This window comes from Haliotis rufescens, unplaced genomic scaffold (genome assembly GCF_023055435.1).
Source record: "Haliotis rufescens isolate VD_foot unplaced genomic scaffold, xgHalRufe1.0.p SCAF_15, whole genome shotgun sequence".
Classification (NCBI taxonomy): domain Eukaryota; kingdom Metazoa; phylum Mollusca; class Gastropoda; order Lepetellida; family Haliotidae; genus Haliotis; species Haliotis rufescens.
Window position 1 is genome coordinate 3,178,294 of NW_025963835.1, and position 24,358 is coordinate 3,202,651.

The following is a 24,358-nucleotide window of genomic DNA, read 5'->3' on the forward strand; positions in this document are numbered from 1 at the left end:
GATTTCCAGAACTGATATTATCGTAACTGTGAGGCTGCTACAGAGGAACAAGGCACCATTTTTGATGTTCTGTAGATAACTTATACTTGGATTTCCTGCTAGCTAATTTTCCAGTTCGATATGGTTGGTAATGGCGGCAAATACGTCAAGGCCCTTTAGGTGAAAAAGAAAGGGAATATAATGTGAAATTGCTTTATGCAGTTATTTCCAAAATTTATTTTCATGAATAACCTTTATTGCATTGCTTTGGGAAATTATGTTTTATTGCAGCTGCTAACACATGAAAACCAACAACATCCTGAGAATTGAATGACAATTACGTTTTGTTAAAAAAACAGCTTAAGTTGAGGTCGAACTTTCAAGTGAACAAGCAAATACCAAGGGAGAAGGTCAGGGGTCAAGTAGATCAACTTGATACTCTTCATTTGAAATTGAAGGAATTGAAATTCCGTGTGGTGGTAGGACTTTTGATCCCTCATGTCCATGAAAAATTGTCTCAAGCAGTTTCAGATTTTTACATCAAGGGAAATTAAGATGTTTAATTAATCCCCAGTGCTGAGAGAGTGGTCTTCAGACCGAGCTGTTATAGCCTATCAATCCGCCATCAAGGCCTAGAAATATAACCGAGACAATATCGGAGTATACGATCTGTGTTTATAATTACTTCAAGCTACCATTGAGACCGACTGGGGGATAGACTGTTCTATTTTAGTGTTTGGAGAGGTGAAGTTGAAACAATTATATGTACCATGTGTTTTGTATTTCGTGCTTAGTTTTTCAAATAGCAACAAATCAGCTGATAGGATTATTGATGAATTAATCCGTTTTAGGTTAAATGTGTGTAAGAATGTTGCACAATGGTGTCGGATCGGAGAGCTACACTTAATTATTTGTTTATGTGTTATAGAAAACAGGCACTGAATGGTTTCTAAACTCCTGGGAGACCTCTGTACGGTGACAGTGTAGCTCATTGGATTAAGGGTGGGTCTCCTGGGAAACGACTTGTAACCTGAGCCTTCTGATTAAGGGTGGGTCTCCTGGGAACCGACTTGTAACCTGAGCCTTCTGATTAAGGGTGGTCTTTAGGATAGTGTGGTGTTTATGTAAACCACTCATTAAGGGTGGTCTTAAGGATAGTGTGGTGTTTATTTAAACCACTCATTAAGGGTGGTCTTTAGGATAGTGTGGTGTTTATGTAAACCACTCATTAAGGATGGTCTTTGGGATAATGTGGTGTTTATTTAAACCACTCATTAAGGGTGGTCTTTAGGATAGTGTGTGGTGTTTATATAAACCATTCATTAGGGTTAGTCTTCAGGATAGATTATTGTTAATGTAAACCATTCATTTGGGGTGGTCTTAAGGATAGTGTGGTGTCGGTGTAAACTAGTCAATTGGGGGTGATAGTGCAGGTGGTTCACATCTTTCACTCACTCCTTTAATCAACCCTTTTGTCTTTCTTTAATGATAAATGAGGAGGATCTGTACACTGACACCATGCATTCCTGTCATCTGCTATCATTGAGTTACCTACCTGGAGCTTGATGGGCTTTCCTTGCGTTTGAAGGGTTCTCAATTGGATCTCATGTTGGTGCTCTTCATCCTACAGTGTTATGTTTTATTTAATGGAGACAGTGTGCCCTCTCCGGATCCAGTCCGGGTCAACCCATCAACAAGCTGACTGCAGCACGGCACTTCACTTCTATTTTGGGGCGGGATATTACGATGAGCTTACACTTAAACTTAATTTGCCAGGCAATTGCTGCAGACGAGTCCTACATAGTCTGATGCAGATGGTCCAGGATTTGTACCTGTGGACCCATGCTTCATGTCTACTGGAGCACTCTAGGGTTGATCTGAATAGGAAGACCATTTTTATTTAAGAAAATTTACTTATGGATCTTATTGATGATCTTTCCCCAGCCTTTTGCTTTGCCCCTACTATCTCTTGCAGCTGTCGTGGCAGTGATGGATAATCCATAAAAGTAGGATGATTTTAGATATTGTTTTCATATCTTGCATATTAGGTGAGGTGAAATGAGGTTTAGTATAGTGATGCGTCTGTGTGTCTCTGTGTGTGTCTCTCTGTGTGTGTCTGTGTATGTCTCTCTGTGTATGTCTGTGTGTGCGTCTCTCTGTGTGCATCTCTGTGTGTCTCTATGTCTCTGTGTGTCTCTGTGTCTCTCTGTGTATGTCTCTCTGTGTGCATCTCTCTGTGTGCATCTTTGTGTGTCTCTGTATGTCTCTCTGTGTGTGTGTGTGTGTGTGTGTGTGTGTGTTTGTGTATGTGTGTATGTTTTGCTGCTTGTACTAGTCTGAACTAAAGCCGATTTTTATAGTGCTAGCCCACTGAGATACCATGCTGCAGTTTGATATGGAAACCCACACAGTATACTCACCTGTGCCAACCACGCCTTATTTCATCACTATAATGTTCAGCGCAGAGTGAAAGTTACGATCCTTATTCATCTTTTCGTACCAACCTTCCTCTTTTCGGTCAAACGCTGTATCCCTAGACCACTGAGGCGTATTCATGCTTGTGAAGATTCGTATAGAAGTTACTGAATTTGTAAAGAGTTGAAAAGGTAATTTATTATAAATATTAATCTAATGGTCTGACATGCCTACTGTTCTGCAGTCATCTTGACAGAGTTATGTCCCCTAATTGCGCCAGGCTCTGCTTGGTTTCTGTTCTGACAGATTCTTGGTCTATTGGCACCATACCTGTGCGTGGATTTCACCAAAGTGAGTACAGGTGTCACTATATGCCTTGCGCTCACATTATGCTGACACACTGTTCAAAGCAGCATTAAGCCCAACACACTCAACTGTTAACGGCTACACAAGCTAGGGAATCTGATGAATAGTGGAATGTGCCTGAAATCTACTTCTTCAAGTTAGGAATTAACATGTACAAGGGAAGCCAATGAATATGCTTCATTGCAGCCTCCCCAAATATAGACTGGGCAAGAATGGCGCTGGACGACTGAACTCCGAATGTGTACAGCGATCTGTCAGAGTGATATTATTGATCAGGTCATTCAAATTATACATAGCGGCGAGGATTAAGCTGGACACAGATTCTATAATAGGCGCTGGTCAATATGCTGTTCCTGATGTATTGTGGAGCTAGTACTGGCCCATTTTCATCCCAAAATAACCCCAGCAATACTTGGTCTTGTGACCAGTCACATGGGTTCCATGACGTTGATGCCTTGGCTGTAAACATCAGGCTGATGTGCAGGACTGTATCATCTGCTGTATGTTACTTGTCGAGGCAGGTTTGGAATGGGCTGCAACATTGGTTTATTTTCCTGCCTCTTGTTTTATAGGAGTATCAAAACATGAAAAACATTATGAAACATCATAATGATAGTTAATGGCTCATTCATAACCTTCTGAAATCTCATCACATTTAGTTGACAGTTTATTATGAACTAGTGCAACTGAATGTGTCATTTTTCTCTTTGAGGCTTTTCCACATTCATCTCTATCAGTGAATTAGAATTAATGGTGGTTGCAGAAATTTGCAACCATATTTTCCATTCAGCAGTGGCATGGCATATTTTGCATCTTTGACTCAACTGACCCGTGAAGATCCGGGGTAGGATAGGTCTTCAGCAACCCATGCTTGCCGTAAAAGGCAACTATGCTTATTGTGAAAGGCGACTATCGGGATTTGGTGGTCAGGCCCGCTGACTTGGTTGATGCATGTCATCGATCCCAATTGTGTGGATCGATGCTCATGAGATCAATCACTGGATTGTCTGGTCCAGATTCGATTATTTACAGACCGCTGTCATATAGCTGATATATTGCTGAGTGCGGCGTAAGCCAACCAACCAACAAACAAACAAAATTTTGACTCAACTAACCATCCTCTATCCTCACTAAACAGCACAAGCTGCTTGTAGCTTCACCAAACTGGTAAATATCTGAGACCTGCATCATTCTGGCTTTCCTCCCACGTTGAGCTGAATACTGAATGACTTGAATACTGTTTGAAGCTGCATTAAACCCAACTCACTCACTCGCTCGCTGACCAAACTACACAAACCAGCCTTCTAACTGCAACACTTTGTGTAAGAGCTGACAAAAATGGGTGCCACATTTCATAACCTGGCGGATTTCTTATCCTGCCTCCACAGAGTGGATTCACTCACTCACTCTGGGTTTGTTTCTGTTATACTGACCAGAAGATGGTGCACATGAACCCATCTTGAAACCAAGACCACCCAATGGAAGCCATCTCCTGGGGAGAGCTGGGAGTTTGGACACATGCCAGCTGTCTGAATTGACCACCTCCTCCTGCTCTTCGTGCAAGGGTAGTCCCTTCATGCCGGCAGCAGCGGGCTTGTGCTGCTGTCCCAGCTGTCTGTACAGTACTGATGCCAGTGGAGATGCACACTCGCAGAAATCAATATACTTCCAGCTTTGTCAATTCATGCTCTCATACTTGCATGTTTTGTACCAAATTGTGCATAATTACTGCCTATATTAGAATCAGAAGGCCCATATCTGGTCAGGTGCCTTGAGTGACAGCATTTTAATGACAGTGTGGCCTGTGTTAGTTAGATAGTCCGGCTGTCAGCCACAGCCAAACTCATTATATCTCTGTAGATGATGGCTGCTTGGCTACTTGAGAATTGATGTTGCAGTAGTCCAGGCATGTCACAGTGTAATATATCACTGTTATCTTGCATTTCTTAATGTAACCATAGTTAATGAAGCTTTGCATGTGTTTTCATAGTGTTGAAACCCACAAAGAGTTGCCCTATTTTGATTACTGGGCTGTCAGATCTTGTTGCGAACAGTTTTCTGGGGTAGCAATATAGGACAGAGGAATGTCTGTTTATATCTTAATGGTGGCAGTTTTGGGTTCAATTCCAATTATTGGTAAAAACCCATTCTTGCTGTGCCTTGCTGTTTTGCGGTAGCCCTAAAGATAAAGATCATTGTCATAAAAACATCAAGAGAAAACATTGATTTTATCTTGAGCAAGTTTTTCAATTAGTTCAACCATCATAGCTATATTCTTTGAAAGTTGAAATAAAAGTTAAGATGAATAAGCTAGAAGCAAAATAGTAAAGCTAAATATGTGTTTTGTGAATGGTCTTGGAGGTAGAAAGTACCACTTTCAATCAGACCATTACCTGAGAACCTGGGGGAATATCTGGTAATAATATAGGACCCCAGGAAATGACTGAATGGATTAGGTGGTCAGGCTCGGTGAAGTATTTGCTTGCATCTGATCACATCCCAATTACGTGGAACGATGCTCATGATATCAATCATTGGATGGTCTGGTCCAGACCCAGTTATTACTAATTTCCTTTGTATAGCTGGAGTGTGGCGTTAAAGAACAAAACAATGTTGTATCTGTTAACTCAGTACTTTTTACACCAGTTGTTTCGATCGATGCTCATGATATCAATCACTGGATTGTTTGTTCCAGACCCATTTATTTACAAAGTGCCATCATATAGGTGGAATATAGCTGCAACATACAAACAAACAAACAAACAATACTTTTTGCACTTATATTGACACTATCTACAAACTTATGTGAGTTGTAAGCAGACTACCATAATTTCCTTTCCTGTTTCTCAATAATAATTACCCTCTTGTATTTATCCTGGTATGCAGTGGTAGTATTGGCATTATCTCCCTTTGACTCTGAATGTATGTGTTTTATGTATTGGCTTTGTTTTGAATGTACATTTATGTTTTTCTCTTGGTATTTCAGATAAAAAGGTTTGAAAAATTAGAAACAGATGAAGAAAGAATCAAAACCGGCAAGGAGATCTATGACCAGTTTATTATGAAGGAGCTCTTATCACAGTCACATGTAAGTATAGCCAATGTTTGTTATCCCCTACCTCATCTCAGTGTGTATGTTTGATCCCAACTAAATAACTACATGTTTGCATGGGGTTTTAAGGGCTGAGTATGTCCTGAGGACCTCGTGAATTCAATCACTTTGGGGATCAGGTGGTCACAATATGTGACCCAACTGTGTCCTCTTTTTACTATTGTCATGGATAGTTGTTCCTGCAAGACTCACGCAGGTTGGAAAAGCAGGGATCGAAACTATCAACCCTGCCACCCCAGACCAGTTTTGTTTATGTTAAAAGTATCCTAAGGGCTTTAGAATTTTAGGGGTGTTAATGCTAAGTGTTATCACTATTTAGGCTTGGAGACATTCTTGGTTAATTTCCATTCTGGAAAAGACCATGAATTTGGCATTCTGGCCCTGAAAGGACCCTAAATTTCAATCTATATTGAAAAGGCCTCCTGAATGAAAAAATGAAGTCTACAAATAAAAATACCTCCATCCTAGGACCTTTAAGCAAATTTTCTGTTGAAACACGATGGCCTTCACCTTAAAAAAGCATAAGGAAAAGTCCTTGTGCACCTAAAGGCTTATTTCCGAGGAGTATGAATGTGTCACTGTTTGTAACCCTGGCCTAGCCTTCATCATCACCTCAACATCTTTCATCAAGACAATAACATGTCGGCTGCCATACTGATTACCCATGGAATTGTTTTGAAATGCCAGACCATGATGCTGATTACTGCTTACTTGAGTTGGCTGCCCCGACTGGCCTTCAGACAACATGCGTGCTGACATGCAAACATGCATGACACAGGCTGTCAACTTTATGTGCATGTTGCAAGGGAGGAGACATGGAGAGATGCATGCAGGAACAGTCGTCGGCCATTTGCATTGATCGGGTGCTGGTGGATGAAAAGGAGCGAGTCTTGTGATCAGCCCCAGGGGTTTGGCCTGATCCACTCAGAAGCTGTGTAGACTTTTAGCACTGATATTGGGATCATCACAGACAATTTGTTGTACTCGTCTGGGAGTTTCATAGACTATGATACTCCTGCTTGGGGTCAAGAATCGCCATTAGACTAACGCATAGTCACTGAAAGTATATAATTTTGACAAAAACAAACAACTCCCTTTCAAATGGAAAGGGGCCTCAGTGAGTTCGGAGATCTTAAACCTGCGGAAAATCTAGACTTGCTTAATCACAGTAACGCCTGGGCAAAAGGGAAAATAATGTGGTTCAAGGATTGAGACAGATTAAATGCCTGTGGACAGAACCTTGGTCAGGCAACTTCATCACTGTGTGATCTGTGCTTTTCTTATGTGTGTTCATTATGTCATTTGTTGATTGGCCTTTGAAAGTAAAGTGAAAAACATTGTGATTTGTTTTTTTGCGATTATCAATTTTCTTAAATACGTTTAGTCAATTTCCAAGAGAAATGTCCAAGTGAAAGTGCTGAAATCACACGCTCCATAATCGGCTCCAGAACAGACCTGTTTTGGGGCGTGACCTAAGCTACCAGTGCACCGGTGACAACTGTTTTTCATTGGCTGATTCGTTTGCTGCATTTATCTATCTTGTGATTCTTAGCCGTTAGACATTTACTGTTTCTGTTATTTCTGTTAATCCTAAAAAATAACAACATTGCATACAATGACCTTTGATCTTGACATTGTGAATAATTACAATAACAATTAACAATTGGTAACTAGTGTTTTGTTACGAATATCCTGTTTGGGTGTTTTATGGGTATTAAAACACCAGCTGTCCTCAGCCCTATTCCACACAGTAAATGCCTGTGAGGGATTAATCCCCTGAGTAAACAACTGAAGGCATCTGCAGTGTTGTTACTAAGGTGACATAAGTTGTGGATACGATAATCAAATGGATGAGCAGACGGTAAAAAGAAGATGTATGACAGAATCCGAGGCAGAAGCAGATAGACTGGGTGTTGGCCAGTCGTCACGATTGTTGAAATTGCACAGCGCGTCAAACACTAAGTGGAATCCCCTCACAGGGTTGCAGTTCTGCATAATGGCAGCTGTGCTTCCATAGAGGCGACTATTGGGATCGGGTGGTCAGACTCGCTAAATGGTAGATACATGTCATTGTATCTCAACTGCATGGATCATTGCTCATGATGTCAATCACTGGATTGTCTGGTCCAGACTTGATTATTTACAGACCGCCATCATATAGCTGGAATATTGCTGAGTGCAGCATTAAACAACAAACAAACAAACAAACAAATCTAAATATTTCAAAGCCTGTACATATTTCTCTTGGCAGCATGGGGCAGTGGGGTTAGCTTACTGGTTAAGGTGTTTGCCTGTCACACTAAAGGCAGAGGTTTTCGAAGTTTCTTGATTAATTAAGTTACGTAGATGTTTCGCCACATAACTGGTTCAGAAGGTGACCTTCAAAAACTCTTCACACCATCCAGGTTAGTGGTGTTTCAGTGTGGCTACTCCCGTGACACTTCAGCAATTAACAGTCCAGTCTCCTGCTTTGAGACTGGCTGCTGTTGTGACACCTTCCAACATGCTGCGGAAATTTGTTGTACTGAACAACAACCCACTGATGCTTCCATAGATCTTCCCTTCTCATGTAGCCCCTTAAATAAATTATTGTCAAACCAATTGGAGAATTTTTGTGCAAACTCATTAAACATGTTGAAAAAGGCAATTTCAACTTTCTAGTTTGGGAAGTAGGATGAGAATTGTAAAAGAAAACATATATCTGAGCGAAATTATCAGCACGATTGTGTGGATTTCAGATACAGGCTTTTTTTCAACTCCAGTACACTATGTGACTGCGGCTCCCATTCACTGTAGAGTTGTGTCCATTAGGACATGTGCCTGTAACATAAAATCTTAGACCAGTGAAGATCGGGGTAAAATAGGTTTTACGCAACCCATGCTTGCCGTAAAAGGCGGCTTTGCTTGTCGTTAGAGGCAACTTACAGGATTGGGTGGTTAGGCTTGCTGACTTGGTTGATGCATGTCATCGTATCCCAATTGCATGAATCAATGTTCATGATGCCACTCACTGGATTTTCTGGTCCAGATTTGATTATTTACAGACTGCGTCATACAGGTAGAATATTGCTGAGTGTGGCATGAAACAGCAAAAACAACAACAACAAACAAACAAACAAACAAAACAAATGATCTTGGATTCAAATTCCGATTCACCCTGATTATATTTCTTGGTTTGTCAGCACCATAATTGTGCTTTTGTTTTTCATCCCAATGGTATAACGTCAAAGACCTGTATCACTTTATTTAGTGACAGTGACAGTGGTTGATAGAGTGAGTGACCCATGTGATGTGGAGGGCGTCCACATTGCATGTATCTTCCTTGCATGACAGTACTCTCTCATTGATCCGACTCCGAACTGCTATTGATGATACTTAATGTACTCTCAGCTTTTCTTATCGAATCTGTTGGTGTTGCAAAATACACACACGCTACTCCACTCAAGCTGGTGCGCCTGGGGGTTCGAGGAACACAGGGCAAGTAGATTGGGCAAGAGACTGGACACCCAACGGTGGACATGCTGACCAAGAGTGCTCAGCAAGGAGACAAGATTAAGGGCGAAGTATTTGGTTGATGGTGAACCCAATCTTCTGGGGTGTTGACTGGTGGTTCCGAGAAGACAATATGATTACTTCTTGCTCTCAGACAATCTGATTACGTCTTGCTCATCAGGCCTGAAAAAGCATGACAAACAGCAGACTTAGTGGCAGGAAAGCTGTTACCGTGTTCTAGGTTAGACTTACAGGACATGAAACTTTGATTATCCAAGTTCTTGCTGTGCTTAGATTGAATTTCTAGTTTGGGTAGCAGCAAGGTAGTTGTTTACCATTCCCTCACACTTATGGAAGTCTGAATGTCCTGTTGCTGTAACTTGGTATGCTGAAGTTGGCCCCAGGCAGATATTCTGTTACCTTCCTGCTCGGAGCAGTGGGTGCTCTAACAGCCTTTTCTGTGAGGTATACATTCTGAGATCCTATCAGGATGTGGGTGTTTGAAGTATTTACATAACTGTCACACTTGTAACTTGCATTCCCTGGCGTGGGCTTACACCTGTCATAGGGCTGTGGTACAGCTTTTATTTGTAAGGGGGTGGACATGGTCCGTGACAGTCTATTGGTGAGCAGTGATGTTTTCATTGTTTGTGACATCAATGCCAAACACTATTGAAACACAAAATGTCCAGAAACAACATTAGTGCTGATTGGTGTTCTAATCTGCATACATTTTCATACATTTTCACTATCCTTTTGAATCTTTTGTCTGAATCCAAATGGAAATCTAACTGTGCAGCATTGCATATTTTGCCTGTCAGGATGTGCCATTCATGGGTTCGTCCAGGTTCAACCTTGTGATCCCAACGGTCTGTCTGTCGGCACAATGTCTATGCTTGTGGTCTGTCCAAGTGGTAACCTTCTGTGACTTGCATCACTCAGGCTTTCCTGCAGCATAAATGTATAATATTGTGAAACTGAAAGACTGTTCCAAGTGGATCTAACCCCAGGTCACTATCTCAATCCATATTTGTTCAAAGACATTTTTTTTACCACCTCTGAGATGAACTTGATTGTGTTGACAGAATCTTGTCATTGCTGGGACAGGTATCATGGGATAACATTTATACTAAGTTATCTTATAATAATTAGATCTACATCAAGTGCTTTTATAAGTTATCATGGTATGACATAAAAATAGTTCAGGTACCTTACTGTATGTACCCTGGATTGGCAATATGTGTACGGTGCTGCTGTTTTTATTATACCTAATATCCTGACTTAAGCGCAATTAATATTGCCACACTAGGGTATATTTATGAATACAGGAAGGTGCCTAGGATATAATCGTGTATGCAGGAAGGTATCTAGGGTACATTTGTGTATGCAGGAAGGTACCTAGGGTATATTTATGTATAAAGGAAGGTGCCTAGGATATATTTGTGTATATAGGAAGGTACCTAGGGTATATTTATGTATACAGGAAGGTACCTAGGGTATATTTATGTATACAGGAAGGTACCTAGGGTATATTTATGTACACAGGAAGGTGCCTAGGATATAATCGTGTATGCAGGAAGGTATCTAGGGTATATTTGTGTATGCAGGAAGGTACCTTGCTTATATTTGTGCATACAGGAAGCTACCTGGTGTATATTTGTGTATACAGGAAGGTTCCTAGGGCATGTTTGTTTATACTGGAAGGTGCATGAGGTATATTTTGTATGTCAACAACGGTGTCAATGGCTGTATTCCTTGAGTAATCATATCATCTCATCAGTCCCCATTGTCTCCCCCAGGGAAGGAATTCCGACTATTTTCATGATATAATTATCCCATGATAAACTCAACAAGCACTTACAGGATCATCTACCCAGACGACTGTAGGAGGCTTGTGCCCGAGTCTGTGTGTGTCTGAACTTTCTGTAGCATCCATGAAGCTGTTTTAAAATGTGCTGTCAAGTTATTTGATCTATCTGCTGTGGGATCTGACAGTGTACAGATAGCAGAAAAAGTCATTACTCACTGCTGCCCACGTTCTTTGTTGTTGGCAGAGGCAGGAGGCACTGGGTATTTAGGTCCACAGGTATAGTTCTGGTTAAGGAATGATTGGAAGCAAAGGGAAGGTAACATTTGGAGAATCAAATTAGAATGTACACACCCCTGCCTTTCTTTAACCTAGCACGACCACCTCTGTGGTATGGTGGTTAGATCCGCGCAGAGTCATACCAAAAGATATTTAAGGATGGTTCTTCTTGTTACCCTGCCTAGTAATCGGAATTTGGGGGATAAAACAAGGACTGGTCGGCTCGAAGTCAGGTTATTGTGTCAGAGTAGGGTATCCATGTTAAACTGCCTGTGTGCATGCATGTAGCCGTTTTAGTGCTATGATCTTGACCGCGATGTTATACCCCGTTTTATGCCATCTTGCAGGTTTCTCCGGAGTTGATGACATGCTAGCAGAGCCATGATCTGCATGTATCTTCTGTGCTTTGCTTTGCCATGGACTTTGTTTTGTAGAGACACCTGTACTTCGAATCAGATAAGTGTAGGTCTCTACACTGTTGAAGTAGTACTTCAAGATCATTTTTGAGAGCCCTACAGGCGACAGAACCTGCAGATTTATTACATGCCAAGTGTATTGCATATTTTCTGTGCAATTTACAGGAAACATTCTTGACTTCTGAGGTTCTTTACCCATATCCCATCGGACTCCAGGTGGCGCTTAGGAGGTTCGCCACCCCTGGATCCGACCAGTGTAAACGTGTGACCTGGAACATTGTATGGGGTCCCTTGAGTACCTTCACTCCACAAAACTTTGTGCAAGGGTAACCATGTAAATCGGGATAAACTTCATTCAGTGAGATAAGAATTTAAAATTTATAACCCTAGCTGATGCAAATGTCTGTCTGGAGCACCATAAGACCTTATCATTGATAAATCATGTTCTTTACAAAACTAATGCAAGCATTAGAAAAGAAAAAAAAAATTCCAGTGCTTAATCGAATTTCAGACATTCTGTGAGCATACCAATGCCCGAGAGTACTATATGCATCTTCAGAATAATAAGTTCTTGTATCCACGACACACCCCTTCAGAATGTTTTGTAAGCAGTATGAATATCAGGCCGTCTTTTGGAATAATCTGAGCGTAGTCAATATTGTGTTGTATGTAATTCCTATCGCGTTAATCAAGCTACAGCCGTATTGACGCAGCTGGCTACAAGAGCGTCTGAGATGAGCCACCCAGTTGAAGCGCCCCCTATATGCATCACTTCCCCACCTTCGGATCAATCCCGGAGAGTTAATTGTATCGATCGCTTCAATTGTGGTCCTTCAGCATCTAATGGACACATTTTGTACTTCGTTTACCCTCCAAAATTGGTTGCGATGGTTTAGGATTATATGGTTTGAGTATGTTGGCTACGGTACATGATCATATGTGTACTTTCAGCTATTTACATCACTTTGTGAGAAGCTTACGCCCATGATTTGTAGATGAATGGTGAAGAAATTTGGATGTACAATTTTTGTCACTCAATTTGTATCTCTTATCTTCCACAGTGACAGGTTACTTCGATCACTGAGCAGCGGTAACGACAGATGTGGTGCAATGTGGCAAATTTGGAAATTCTGAAATATGTTAGATCTTTCAACCGCAGTGCATGCCTTATGCACAAAATTCAGCTCTGACACTATAGAAAATCATCTGCAGTTTCGCAATTCTGTTTCTAGGTTTGTCAGCACCATACCCGTGCTCGTGGGTTTCACCCAAGTGGTAAACGTCTGAGACCTGCATCACTTCGGGCTTTCCTCCCACATTAAGCTGACACGCCGTGATATAACTGGAATACTGTTAAAAGCGGCGATAAACCCAAATCACTCACTCACTCATACTCATCAATTTCTGGCTGACTATCACTTTACATGATCAATGATAAAGAAAAAATATTAAACTATTTATGACCTTTGTCCCAGAAGCTGATAAAAGTCTGAAACAAAAATAAATTCATTATGTAATGTTAAGTTAAAGGTGCTCAATCTGTTGCTAGTTGGACTATGGTCTTTTGAATGAGTGTTGGCTGAGTTTGTACGTTCTCATTGTGATTTGATATTAATGTCAGGTTTTCGGGTATTTTTGTGTGTCAGATTGAGACTTGAATGGGAAGATCCATAAAGGGGGCTGTTACAGCTCCCTAAGGAGTATGTAAGAATTCACTTTAACATTGTTTTTCATTGATGGAGGTGTAAATGTAGAAACTGGTGTGAACACTGTGTAAATCCTTAACCTCTTCTATTTATGTTTATACCTCTATCAATACCTCTATCAATGCAAACAATATGTTGAAGTGAATTCCTATGAATAAATTAGTCAACAATAACTTTACAGACTGCTTTTTTAATCATAACACAAAAACTTGTAGACAACGTTACAAATTCAGTGACATTGTTTCAGTGCAATGATTAACGCAAGCCCTGCACACTCTATCGTCAGCCAATCAGAAAACTGAAGTACACTATTGAGCATGGCCTGCTTCTTTCTAGGTTTATGGAATCATGTATACAAAAGATATTGCTTGGTTAGCTAATCAAATGCAATTTATTAATGTATTAAAGTGGGATCCCACACACTCACTGACTGGACTTTCATGACATGTCTTGTGTGGTGTGTAGTCTGGGATTTGGGCAATCTTATCTAAATCAGATCCTTCACTTTGATGCGATACCTACGTAAAGATCTGTGGACACTCAACTTTGACAATCCAATCAAAATGAAGGACGCAAGGGTTCATGGGTCAATCTGATGTCAGTTTTCTAAAACAGTTTGGCTTTATTTCTATGCAACCTCTATTCTCACATTTCGATCTCAGCAAAAAACTTGAGGCCTGCCGAAGAACAAATATGCCCCCAATGGTACACCCTCTTCAGTGTAGATGCCAAGGATATAGGGTATATAGTAGCCACAACACTTTAATAGCATGGTCTTATTTTCTTGAATTTGGAACTCACCTATTATAGCTTTTTGTTTTGAGATATGGAGATTAGATAAGGTGTGAATGCATCACTCACTCATACTGAATTTGAGAAGCCATGATGCTGATTGGCCAATTAGAAACTTCACCTGATGCTGGCTCTGATGGAGATATCCTCAGATCTTCACACACACAGGTGTAAAAGGTTCTAATGAGATTAGTTTCAGGGTATAGGGTTTTAGCCTATGTGGAGCTGGTCAGTGTTGGGTTTACTTTAGCAACAAGGCTGTCAAGGCCAAATATCACAGAGAATGTATTTTCTTTATTCCCCACATGTTTCAAAAAAGATGAATGTTTTAATCTCCTCTGTGCAATCCTTCAGCTTTGAATCTACAAATAGGCTTAATGTTGATAAATTTCAAAGTTTTAAGAACTTCGTGTTAACATGGAAACTTAATGATTTGTGACTTGAATAATGATTCATTTCTGGTGTTAGGTTTTAAGTTCAAGGATTACAGCCTCATTTAGGAGCCTTTGTAAGAGAGAGAGGGAAAACATATGGCTTTGTCAACACTGCCTCAAGGTCCTGAAGTTTCCTTGAAATATCTATCATGAATTCTGTCATCAGGATCTTAACACAACACCGTCTCAGTAACAGCTATGACCCTCGAACACAGTTATCAGAATGAAACATTCATATGTTTTTCATTTATCACATATGATAGAGGAGCATGTACCACATGTGATAAAGTGTTTGCATGTCATGCTGAAGACCTGGGTTTGATTCCCCACATGGGTACAGTGCGTGAAGCCCATTTCTGGTGTCCCCGTTGTGATATTGTTAGAATATTGCTAAAAGCGGCATAAAACCATACTCACTCACTCACTCACTCACTCACTCACATATGATAGCTTCCATGATTCTCTGGGTATGAGTTTGAATCCAAGCTTTGCAATGACTATGATCTGTGGTCTGTCTGGACAATTTGATTGCTTGTTTGTTTTGTTAACATGGTAAATGTCTACCTTATTAAACTGACTCACAGGTTGGAGATAAGTAAGTTTCTGGTTGTGCTTGTATTTGCCCAAATCATTGGTATTTAACATGTTGTTGCTTCTTTCAGACATATTCCAAGGAAGCTGTTGAACATGTTCAGGAAATGCTCACACAAGCCCAAAAAACAAGGACATTAGCGTCAAATATTTTTGAGGTAAGATAAATATTGTTGTTGACATTGGCACACAGATTATGACATTTCAGGCACCTCCATAGCTTTCAGTCCCCCCACGATTCTGACTAGCACCCTAGCACTGAGTTTCATGTATGATTGAATCAGTTGCAAGAGATGTATTGTGAACTTCTTTCAGCTTGTGTCTAAACGGTCACCACTTTGACTTGATTTCAACAATGCCACTTTCAGCCCAAATGTATCACCCTTGTTCATTCATCATCTCAGATTCTCAATCCAACCATTTATTTATCCATCAATACATCCCCATCCATCCATACAGCCCCATCCTTCTCATCCATCAGCACACATCCATCAACACATCTCATCCATCAACACACCTCATCCATCTCATCGATCCCATCCACCCATCCCACCCATCCCAGAGGAATGGATAGTAGAATAGGTTCCCAGTGCCTGTGTAAGAACCATCCAATTGGTTGGATATATTTATCCATAGTGTGTGGGGTGGGGAAGGGTACTTTATTTGTTCAAAAGTTTTATGCATTTTAAATTATGTACTTGATTGGAAGGTCAGACATATGACATGACACATAATAGTTACCGTGACCATCCTACTTCTGCAATTTGGATAGTGCTGATCAGGGAAAAGAAGATATGAATGATTGACCTGGTTGTTACAGATAATCTTGCCCCTGTACTACAACCGAAACAGATTCCTTCTCGACAGGATGGATATTATGAAAGTGCTCATTTCACAGTATGACCCATCATAATTAAGCCGTATATGGTAATCAATGGGAAATTTATCTCCTGATGCAGGCATGTGATTCTCATTTGCAGACACAAGTTCAATATTGTTACAACATTCTTAGATACCAATTTTCTCCACCAAACAGTCTGTGATTGTGAATCTGACCAAATGACCCAATCTTCTTGCTTGTGTGCTCTTAAGGGTGAAAATTAGCCATTACCGATCCACTATGCAGAGACTTGCCTACACAAATCTGTCTTGGACATATTAAATACAAGTCCCTGTCTCAGACTGAGTCCCTTGGGGCCAGCGCAACCTCCAAACAAGGACTGAAAATGAGAGTTTGTGATGTATTGTGGAGCTTGGTTGTGGCAGACACCAGTGGTTGAGTAGAACTGCAGTAGAAGGTGCAGGGACGTGTTTATTATTGATGGGCTGAGAACATCCCCGTCTTGTCCCTGGCACAGGATACCAGCTCCATCTACTTGGAAATACATTGTATGTTTATCTTGATAAATGATAATGAAAGATTTTCTACTTTGTCACGAGTAAGAGATCTCCTGATAGTCAGGCAACAGGGGCTTTTAGACAGGACTGACTGACTAACCCAGTGATTTATCTGAATTGTCATCATTGTCTGTTGTCCATCTATTTGTCTCTTGTCCGTTAGGGAGAACAGAAAGCCAGTGTTTTGTGTTCGTATGTCAGTTGGGCTAGTAGCCAAGATACCAAAGGCCAGACAACAAATTTTCATCATCCATGAGCTTTTTTCTACACAATTCAATCACATTTATGAATCATGAATCACAATCATGAATTATGTATTCTGTGACTATGATCATTGAAATCCTGAGTTTTACATTCAATTTCTTTCCTGTCAGAAAGTAATTTTGCCATCGCTCAAATGCTGCAATTACGTTTAAGGGTACAGTGATCTCACAGAAACATCATGTTGATGGCCATTGTTTAAAAGGACTACGTTGATACCTCTGTGCAAACCTTCAAGTTCTGATTGTTTCTAGGAGGACACTTGTTATAAACGTCGTGAAGATGTGAGCCAGGTAAAAGGTGCAAGAAGCCAAGCTAGGTTCATGATTATTATTATCCCCCACACTGAAGTGGGGATATAGGAACGGAGTTCGATATAGGAATGAAGTTCATCGGTCCGTCTGTCTGTCAGTTAGTCTGTCCATCCTTCTGTGTTTTGACCCAAGAAGATCTGTGAAGATCCGGGGTAGAATAGGTCTTCAGCAACCCATGCTTGCTCGATATAGGAATGGGGTTTGTAGGTTAGTCTGTCCATCCTTCTGTGGTCGACCCGTGAAGATCCAGGGTAGAATAGGTCTTCAGCAACCCATGCTTGCTGTAAAAGGCGACTATGCTTGTCGTAAGAGGCGACTAACGGGATTGGGTGGTCAGGCTCCCTGACTTGGTTGATGCAGGTCAGATGATGATGTCAATCACTGGATTGTCTGGTACAGACTCAATTATTTACAGACCACCGTCATATAGCTGGAATATTGCTGAGTGCTCCTGATGAGCAGCTAGTCAATCACTGGATTGTCTGGTCCAGACTCGATTATTGCCGAGTGCGGCGTTAAACAACAAACAGACAAGATGAGCAGCTAGTCAATCAGTGGCTGATGGCTCCATCTCCAACTCTGTTTGTGTACGAAACTGAACACCCCACTCCGCTGTCCTTCACTTTGTCATAGCATCCTGATGAAGGTGGGTTCCTGGTAGCGGTTGCTGGCAGCACACAACCCAGATGTTCAGATGTCCAAATGCACTGCGTGGCCTGATATGTGATATTTACAGATATCCCCAAGATGATGTTCAAGAGGAAAAATGACACACTCTGTTCTGTAATTGCTGTCATGTTCAAGGACAGATGTAGCTATTATAGACATGACTGAGAGAACCTACAAGAGTGTAATCTGTTCTGGGTTTGAAAGTTTGTATCATCAGTGTCTAAGTAAGCAGTGAAACCAGTGGGGAGTAGGTCCCCTCGAGTAGCCTGTGTTTGTCATAATGGCCAATTTCATTGAGGATCCGGTCTGACAACAAGTGGGTCATTGTTCAGTGGTTGTACTGATCCAGTCTCAGTTATTTACGGGGGGTCATATTAATGGGATATTGCTCACAGCGGAATAAATCAACATTCATTTTACTCATTGGTATACATCAGGTTCCCGATGTCTGTGAGGGCAGTGAGGTAGCCTTATCCAGTTCCTGATGTCTGTGAGGGCAGTGGGGTAGCCTTATCCAGTTCCTGATGTCTGTAAGGGCAGTGGGGTAGCCTTATTCAGTTCCTGATGTCTGTGAGGGCAGTGAGGTAGCCCTATCCAGTTCCTGATGTCTGTGAGGGCAGTGGGGTAGCCTTATCCAGTTCCTGATGTATGTGAGGGCAGTGAGGTAGCCTCATCCAGTTCCTGATGTCTGTGAGGGCAATGAGGTAGCCTCATCCAGTTCCTGATGTCTGTGAGGGCACGGGGTAGCCTTATCCAGTTCCTGATGTCTGTGAGGGCAGTGGGTTAGCCTCATTGTTAAATTATAAGTTTGCTCATCACAACAGAGACTTCTTTTGAATCCTGTTCGTGGTGTCCAAGATATAGCTGGAATACTGCTGAAAGTTGCATAAAACCTCTCTCGCTCACTAACTCATTCAGTCACTCACTCACTCCCTCGCTCCCTCCCTCCCTCACTCACTCACTCACTCACTCACTCACCCACTCACCCACTAATGTCTGAATGGATCCTGTTGGTTTGTCAAGAAAACAAGTCTAAATTTGTAAAGACCATTGTTTTCAGCCTTTTGAGACCATAACAGAATCACATTAGATTACAAGGTCACTTTTCCACTCATTCACCCAAGTATTTGAAAAATCGCTGCAGACAATATGACAACCTTGCTTTAACACATTTGCAGTCGGGAGAAAACATCAAGCAAAGTGGTTTTAGATATGTGTCTGTATGATGACCTTTGTAAATAACAATGCGATCATTAAGGTGTCAGTAACTGCTAATGGATTGGCTTTATTAATGCTGGATTTGTCCTGTCAACCATCAGGGTCCACTTGCACAAAGCGATCTTAGCGCTAAGATGATCTTAACTCCCATACTTTAACATAGGCTTACAATAGTCTTAGCGCTAAGATCGTTTTGTGCAAGTGGGCCCTGGTCAGGGAGGTGGCCATGTCACGCTCACTGCAAGGGCTGGCTGCCATAGTGCAAGAGATGATAGGAGCTAGTTGAGGAGAAATCTATACCCTCACTAGACACCGCCATGTCCGCTTCTGATTATAACAAAAAGCTGATCGAAGAATACGCAAGCTTCTATTAAAGATGAGATAAAATAAGATAATATGTTAAGTTTGTTGGGGATCTATAAGTCTCAGATTCTGCGATTTTTGTTTTGGATGTTAATGTCCAATATAGATGTACATGTTCTGTTGAAAGAACCAATATTAATGTTCAAGACATCAAATAATCTTGATGATTATGAGTATAGTAGGCCATTCAGTGTAATGGTCTATCAGATTATGCTGCTTCTGTTAGGAGGCCAAGGATAAATTGATTTGCAACCCCAGTATCGCGATACATTACATGACAAGTTCTAAACATGTGAATATTAACAGAAACTGTCCAACAATCAGCTGGCGCAGATTCTGTAGTATTGTCTGGTTGGCTTTAAATGTCGTAACATTCACAGTGCTCTCTTGCCTTCAGTGACTCAGCCCCACAATATCCCATCATCAATATCTGAAATTTAGAAACAAATTATTCAGGGTTGTGATTCATCTGCAAAAAGAAAGAACAGCGACACCCGTAGTATCAGGACATGTATCATATCACGGCCCCATCATGTCATTACACCTGAAGATTCTAGGGCTGGGACGATTCACCGATACATCGATGTATCACGATACATTACAGTTCAATACGACTATCGATTCATGGGTCTATGTATCGATACAAAACGATACACAGCTGATATACTACGAGTAACAAAACGTATTTGCCGCTGTTTACACCGTCCGTTTTGTTCCAACGCAGTCAGTAAAGAAAATCAAGCGATGATACAAGGGCAAATATGATTGGTTGATTTTCGTAGTACGACCAATCAAATGACTCGTATTAGTTTCAGCCTTCAAACATGGCGACTGGTTTTCCGGCCAAGAAGCATCGAGTCCTCAGACACCGTAGGCCGGTTAACCGGCCAAGCCGCAGTCACGTCAAAATAGTGTATATTTTTATGGACCTACCTGTAATATCATTCATTTATTAAATCTATCACATTTCATAATATCTGAAATACATATTCCAATTCAATTTACCATTTTTTATCGATAAATTTAAAAAATATTCACTAATTCCCGCGATGTTATTGAAATACGGGTCCACATCGAACATGTCAAAGAGCAAAATAAAGACGTTTTAAAGAAATCTTTAAATATATTATAAACTGAAAGTAATCAAACTTACTTCTAAGTTATTATTTCCATCTTTTCGTACGTTGCGTGTAATGTAAGTCAAATGACATCTCAGCTTTCGTCGCCTTGAATTCTCGGCTCGGACACGATGTTTGATGCAAAAATATATGCATGAAAAATCTTTGCCACAGCTCGTAACCTAGCACGATACGTTCACAAAGTTCCATATTTTTTAATATATATCGTGATTTCCTGCTTAAAACGTTTAGAATAGCACGATTTAACAAAAAAAATTCGCCAACTTCTGAAATTTATCAAACACGAGCTTGGTATCCCAGCTGTAATTTGATTCGCTGCCTTAGGTCACCTGCTCAAAATTGTCTAATCACGAAACTTGTAGCAGATTTCATCAAGAAAGCGTCATTAGAAACCAATTTTAATCCAATGAAATTTCTTGTTATAACTACGGAAAAAAACAGTCGATGGTACGAGAATGTAGATGAAGGAATAAGCTTTTCAGCGATGTGTCATATGCCATTCTTCGATGAACTTTTTATTCATTCGAAGCCTCGAAAACGGGGGTATTTCTTCATGTTACTGAGCGGACAGCCGCTGTTATCGGGAAATGGGTGATGACAGAAACTATTCATAATTCTTTTTTTAAAATGATTTTCCAATTGCGTAAACAATGAATATAAAACAGAAATAGGTTAGTGGATTTTATGAAATCTTATATCTGCCGAAAATCGTCAAGTTTTCACTTCCTTGGTCCTTAATCTGGATGTTAACAACGTGTTAGCTTACATTTTTATTTACAACGGACTTAATTAAGTTGTAAATGCATTATTTAAAATAATGTGAAAAACATAACTTTCATATTTATAAACCGTAGGATCAGACCTTTCAAATGGTGTATAACATGTAGTGGCAAATATATTTTACAAGCAGATATTTTCTTTGATAAATGTTGGCTTCATCTATCACACAAGAGTCTCTGGGAACTCGGTGTCCAAGCAGTAAACACTTCTGGTTGACTGGTGTTGTAAGAGTTAATGTTCAGACATCAGTTAAACATGTCTGACTTTGTGATTTACTAATTAGTGTGATGTTGATTATTCAAGTTCAGAGTTTCAGACAATTTGCCTTTCATTGATCATTGTGAGAAAATCACAAGCCAGTGGTTGTTTTTACCAAATAGTTCTGCTGTTCAGATGACATTTAGAATGCATTTTTATTGCAGAAAATCCGGGTATTTAGTCAGGCTCCTTAACTCAGGTGTTTTGAGTCTTGCTATTGAGTGACATGTGCTGTGTTTGACACATGTTCTGAAGGAAAATTTGAGTTATTTGATGAGAACTATTTTACATTAAACTTTCAACATCTTCCACCAGCTTGTGACATTTTTTTGTGTATCGTATCGTACGTGTCGTATCGTGACCCCACTATCGTGATACGTATCGTATCGTGACCTTGTGTATCGTCCCAGCCCTAGAAGATTCTGATATTTCCCGAGTATTTGGAAGTACATTACTTCTCAAGTGGAATCAGGATTTTGGTACAAGGGGACTCTTAATGCTCAGTTGGATTTACCCTCATAAGAAAGATTTTAGCCGAGGAACTCTTTGACAGCTGTTAAAATTTGTTAAGGATAAAGTTTATCACTCATTTATGAAAGGGATCAGTTGTTTGACAACTGTTAGACAACTGTTTGCCAACAAATCTTTAACAAGGTCATCCAAATATATTTATTAGAGAAACAAATTGTTTGACAACTGTTGGACATCTACCGACAGATCCAGCTGAGTTTGTGGTATCAGTTAAGGCACAAATAGGAAATTGATTATTGCTATTGCGGAATTTGATGTTTCAGAAATTGCTGTTTCTGATTGGTTCTATACAAATGTAAATTTTTTATAGTGTCAGAATTTTTTTGTGGATCCTGATGGGAAAGTATCCTTTTCAATGTTTTTATGTTCGAAAGTTGTTGGCATCTTTAATATGTTGCTCCAAAACCATACATTGTTTCATGGTGTTGTATAATTATGAATGTATACTAACTGTACATATATATAAAAAAAATTCTTTTTCTTTCAGCCATACATAGATGAAATATGTAATTCATTACGGGGTCATATATTTCAAAATTTTTTAGAGAGGTAAGTTGAATCTTTCTTTCATCATTCGTTTGGTTTGTATTTGTCTGAAAGAATTCTCTGAATTTTCTGTCCACGTCATGTTCAAGTGTGGACTCTGGGTTAGAAGACACACATGTTGAGCCATAGCTACCTGTGCTTGTTGTAAGAGACGACTTCATGGATCAGGAAGCATACTCAGTGGCTTAGCTAATTGCATTGGACATTGCTCATAATGTCAATCACTGGTTTATCTGGTCTAAGCTTGGTTATTTACAGATGGGGGAGGTCGGGTAGCCTAGTGGTTAAAGCGTTCGCTCATCACGCCGAAGACCCGGGTTCGATTCCCGACATGGGTACAATGTGTGAAGCCTATTTCTGGTGTCCCCCGCCGTGATATTGCTGGAATATTGCTAAAAGTGGCGTAAAACCATACTCACTCACTCACTCTTGACCGATGGCTGTCATATAGCTGGAATATTGAGTGTGACATTAACAAAAACAATTCCAACATCATGTAGATCAGTCTGCACAACATGCATATTGTTTATTCAATGACATGTGGGTGGTGGGTTAAAAACTTTAAAACCAAATGTGTGAAGACTGTTTCTGGTGTCCCTGCTGTGATATTGCTAAAATATGCCATAAATGGCGTAAATTCCAATAACTCATTCACTCATCCCATTGATTGGTAACTCCACACACGTTTTGATATAACTTTTATGATATAATTTTTGTTGGCCATATGCTAGAAAACATCCAGTGTTGAAGCATGTGATTGTTCCATTAATTTCATACATTGTCCCTGATATGTCTGCTTCATGACATTTACTGAGATATGTTATGTGATATGTTTTGGAAGGTAATTATTTTGTAAGGGCGACTATGCTTGTCATGAGGTTCGCTGACTTGGTTGATGCATGTCATCGTATCCCAATTGCGGAGATAGATGTTCAAGATGTCAATCACTAGATTGTCTATTTCTGACTCGATTATTTACAGACCGCTGTCATATAGCTGGAATATTTCTAAGTGGGGTCTGATAGCCTAGTGGTTAAAGCGTTCACTCGTCACGCCGAGGACCCATTTTCGATTCCCGAAATGGGAAGAATGTCCCCCGCCGTGATATTGCTGGAATATTCCTAAAAGGCGTAAAACTATACTCATTCACTCAATAAACAAACTTATTTTGTAAACATTGTTTTGGTAATATTTCCCCTTTCCAAATGTTGGACAGTCAAGGACTGGGTTGGCACTTACAAAATGAACAATTGCAATCTTAATTTCAAGTCTTTTAAAATGTTCAGTGAGAAGCAGGCCCCTGCCAAGCTCCTCGGAGAACACTTGAATGTATGAAGCCTGAATCTGTTTTCATTTAGAGCAACATGTGCATGTGGTTCTCTCGAGAGGAAGAACTGGTACACCTTCCACTAAAATCTGTCCATAAAGAATCATCCTCCAGTCCAGCCTCTCACACAGCAGCAAATAGTCATTTATCATGTCTTAAGCATTG

General features: G+C 40.3%; 1 protein-coding gene across 1 annotated transcript in view; it reads left to right on the forward strand.

Annotated features, from left to right (window-relative positions):
- LOC124134938 (beta-adrenergic receptor kinase 2-like) overlaps positions 1-24,358 on the forward strand; it is a 132,499-nt gene that overhangs the window by 73,250 nt on the left and 34,891 nt on the right. Inside the window, exons 4-6 of the mRNA XM_046500051.2 lie at positions 5,747-5,848; positions 15,461-15,547; positions 22,808-22,869. Coding sequence (XP_046356007.1) covers positions 5,747-5,848; positions 15,461-15,547; positions 22,808-22,869 — 251 coding nt within the window. The remainder of the gene's footprint in view (positions 1-5,746; positions 5,849-15,460; positions 15,548-22,807; positions 22,870-24,358) is intronic.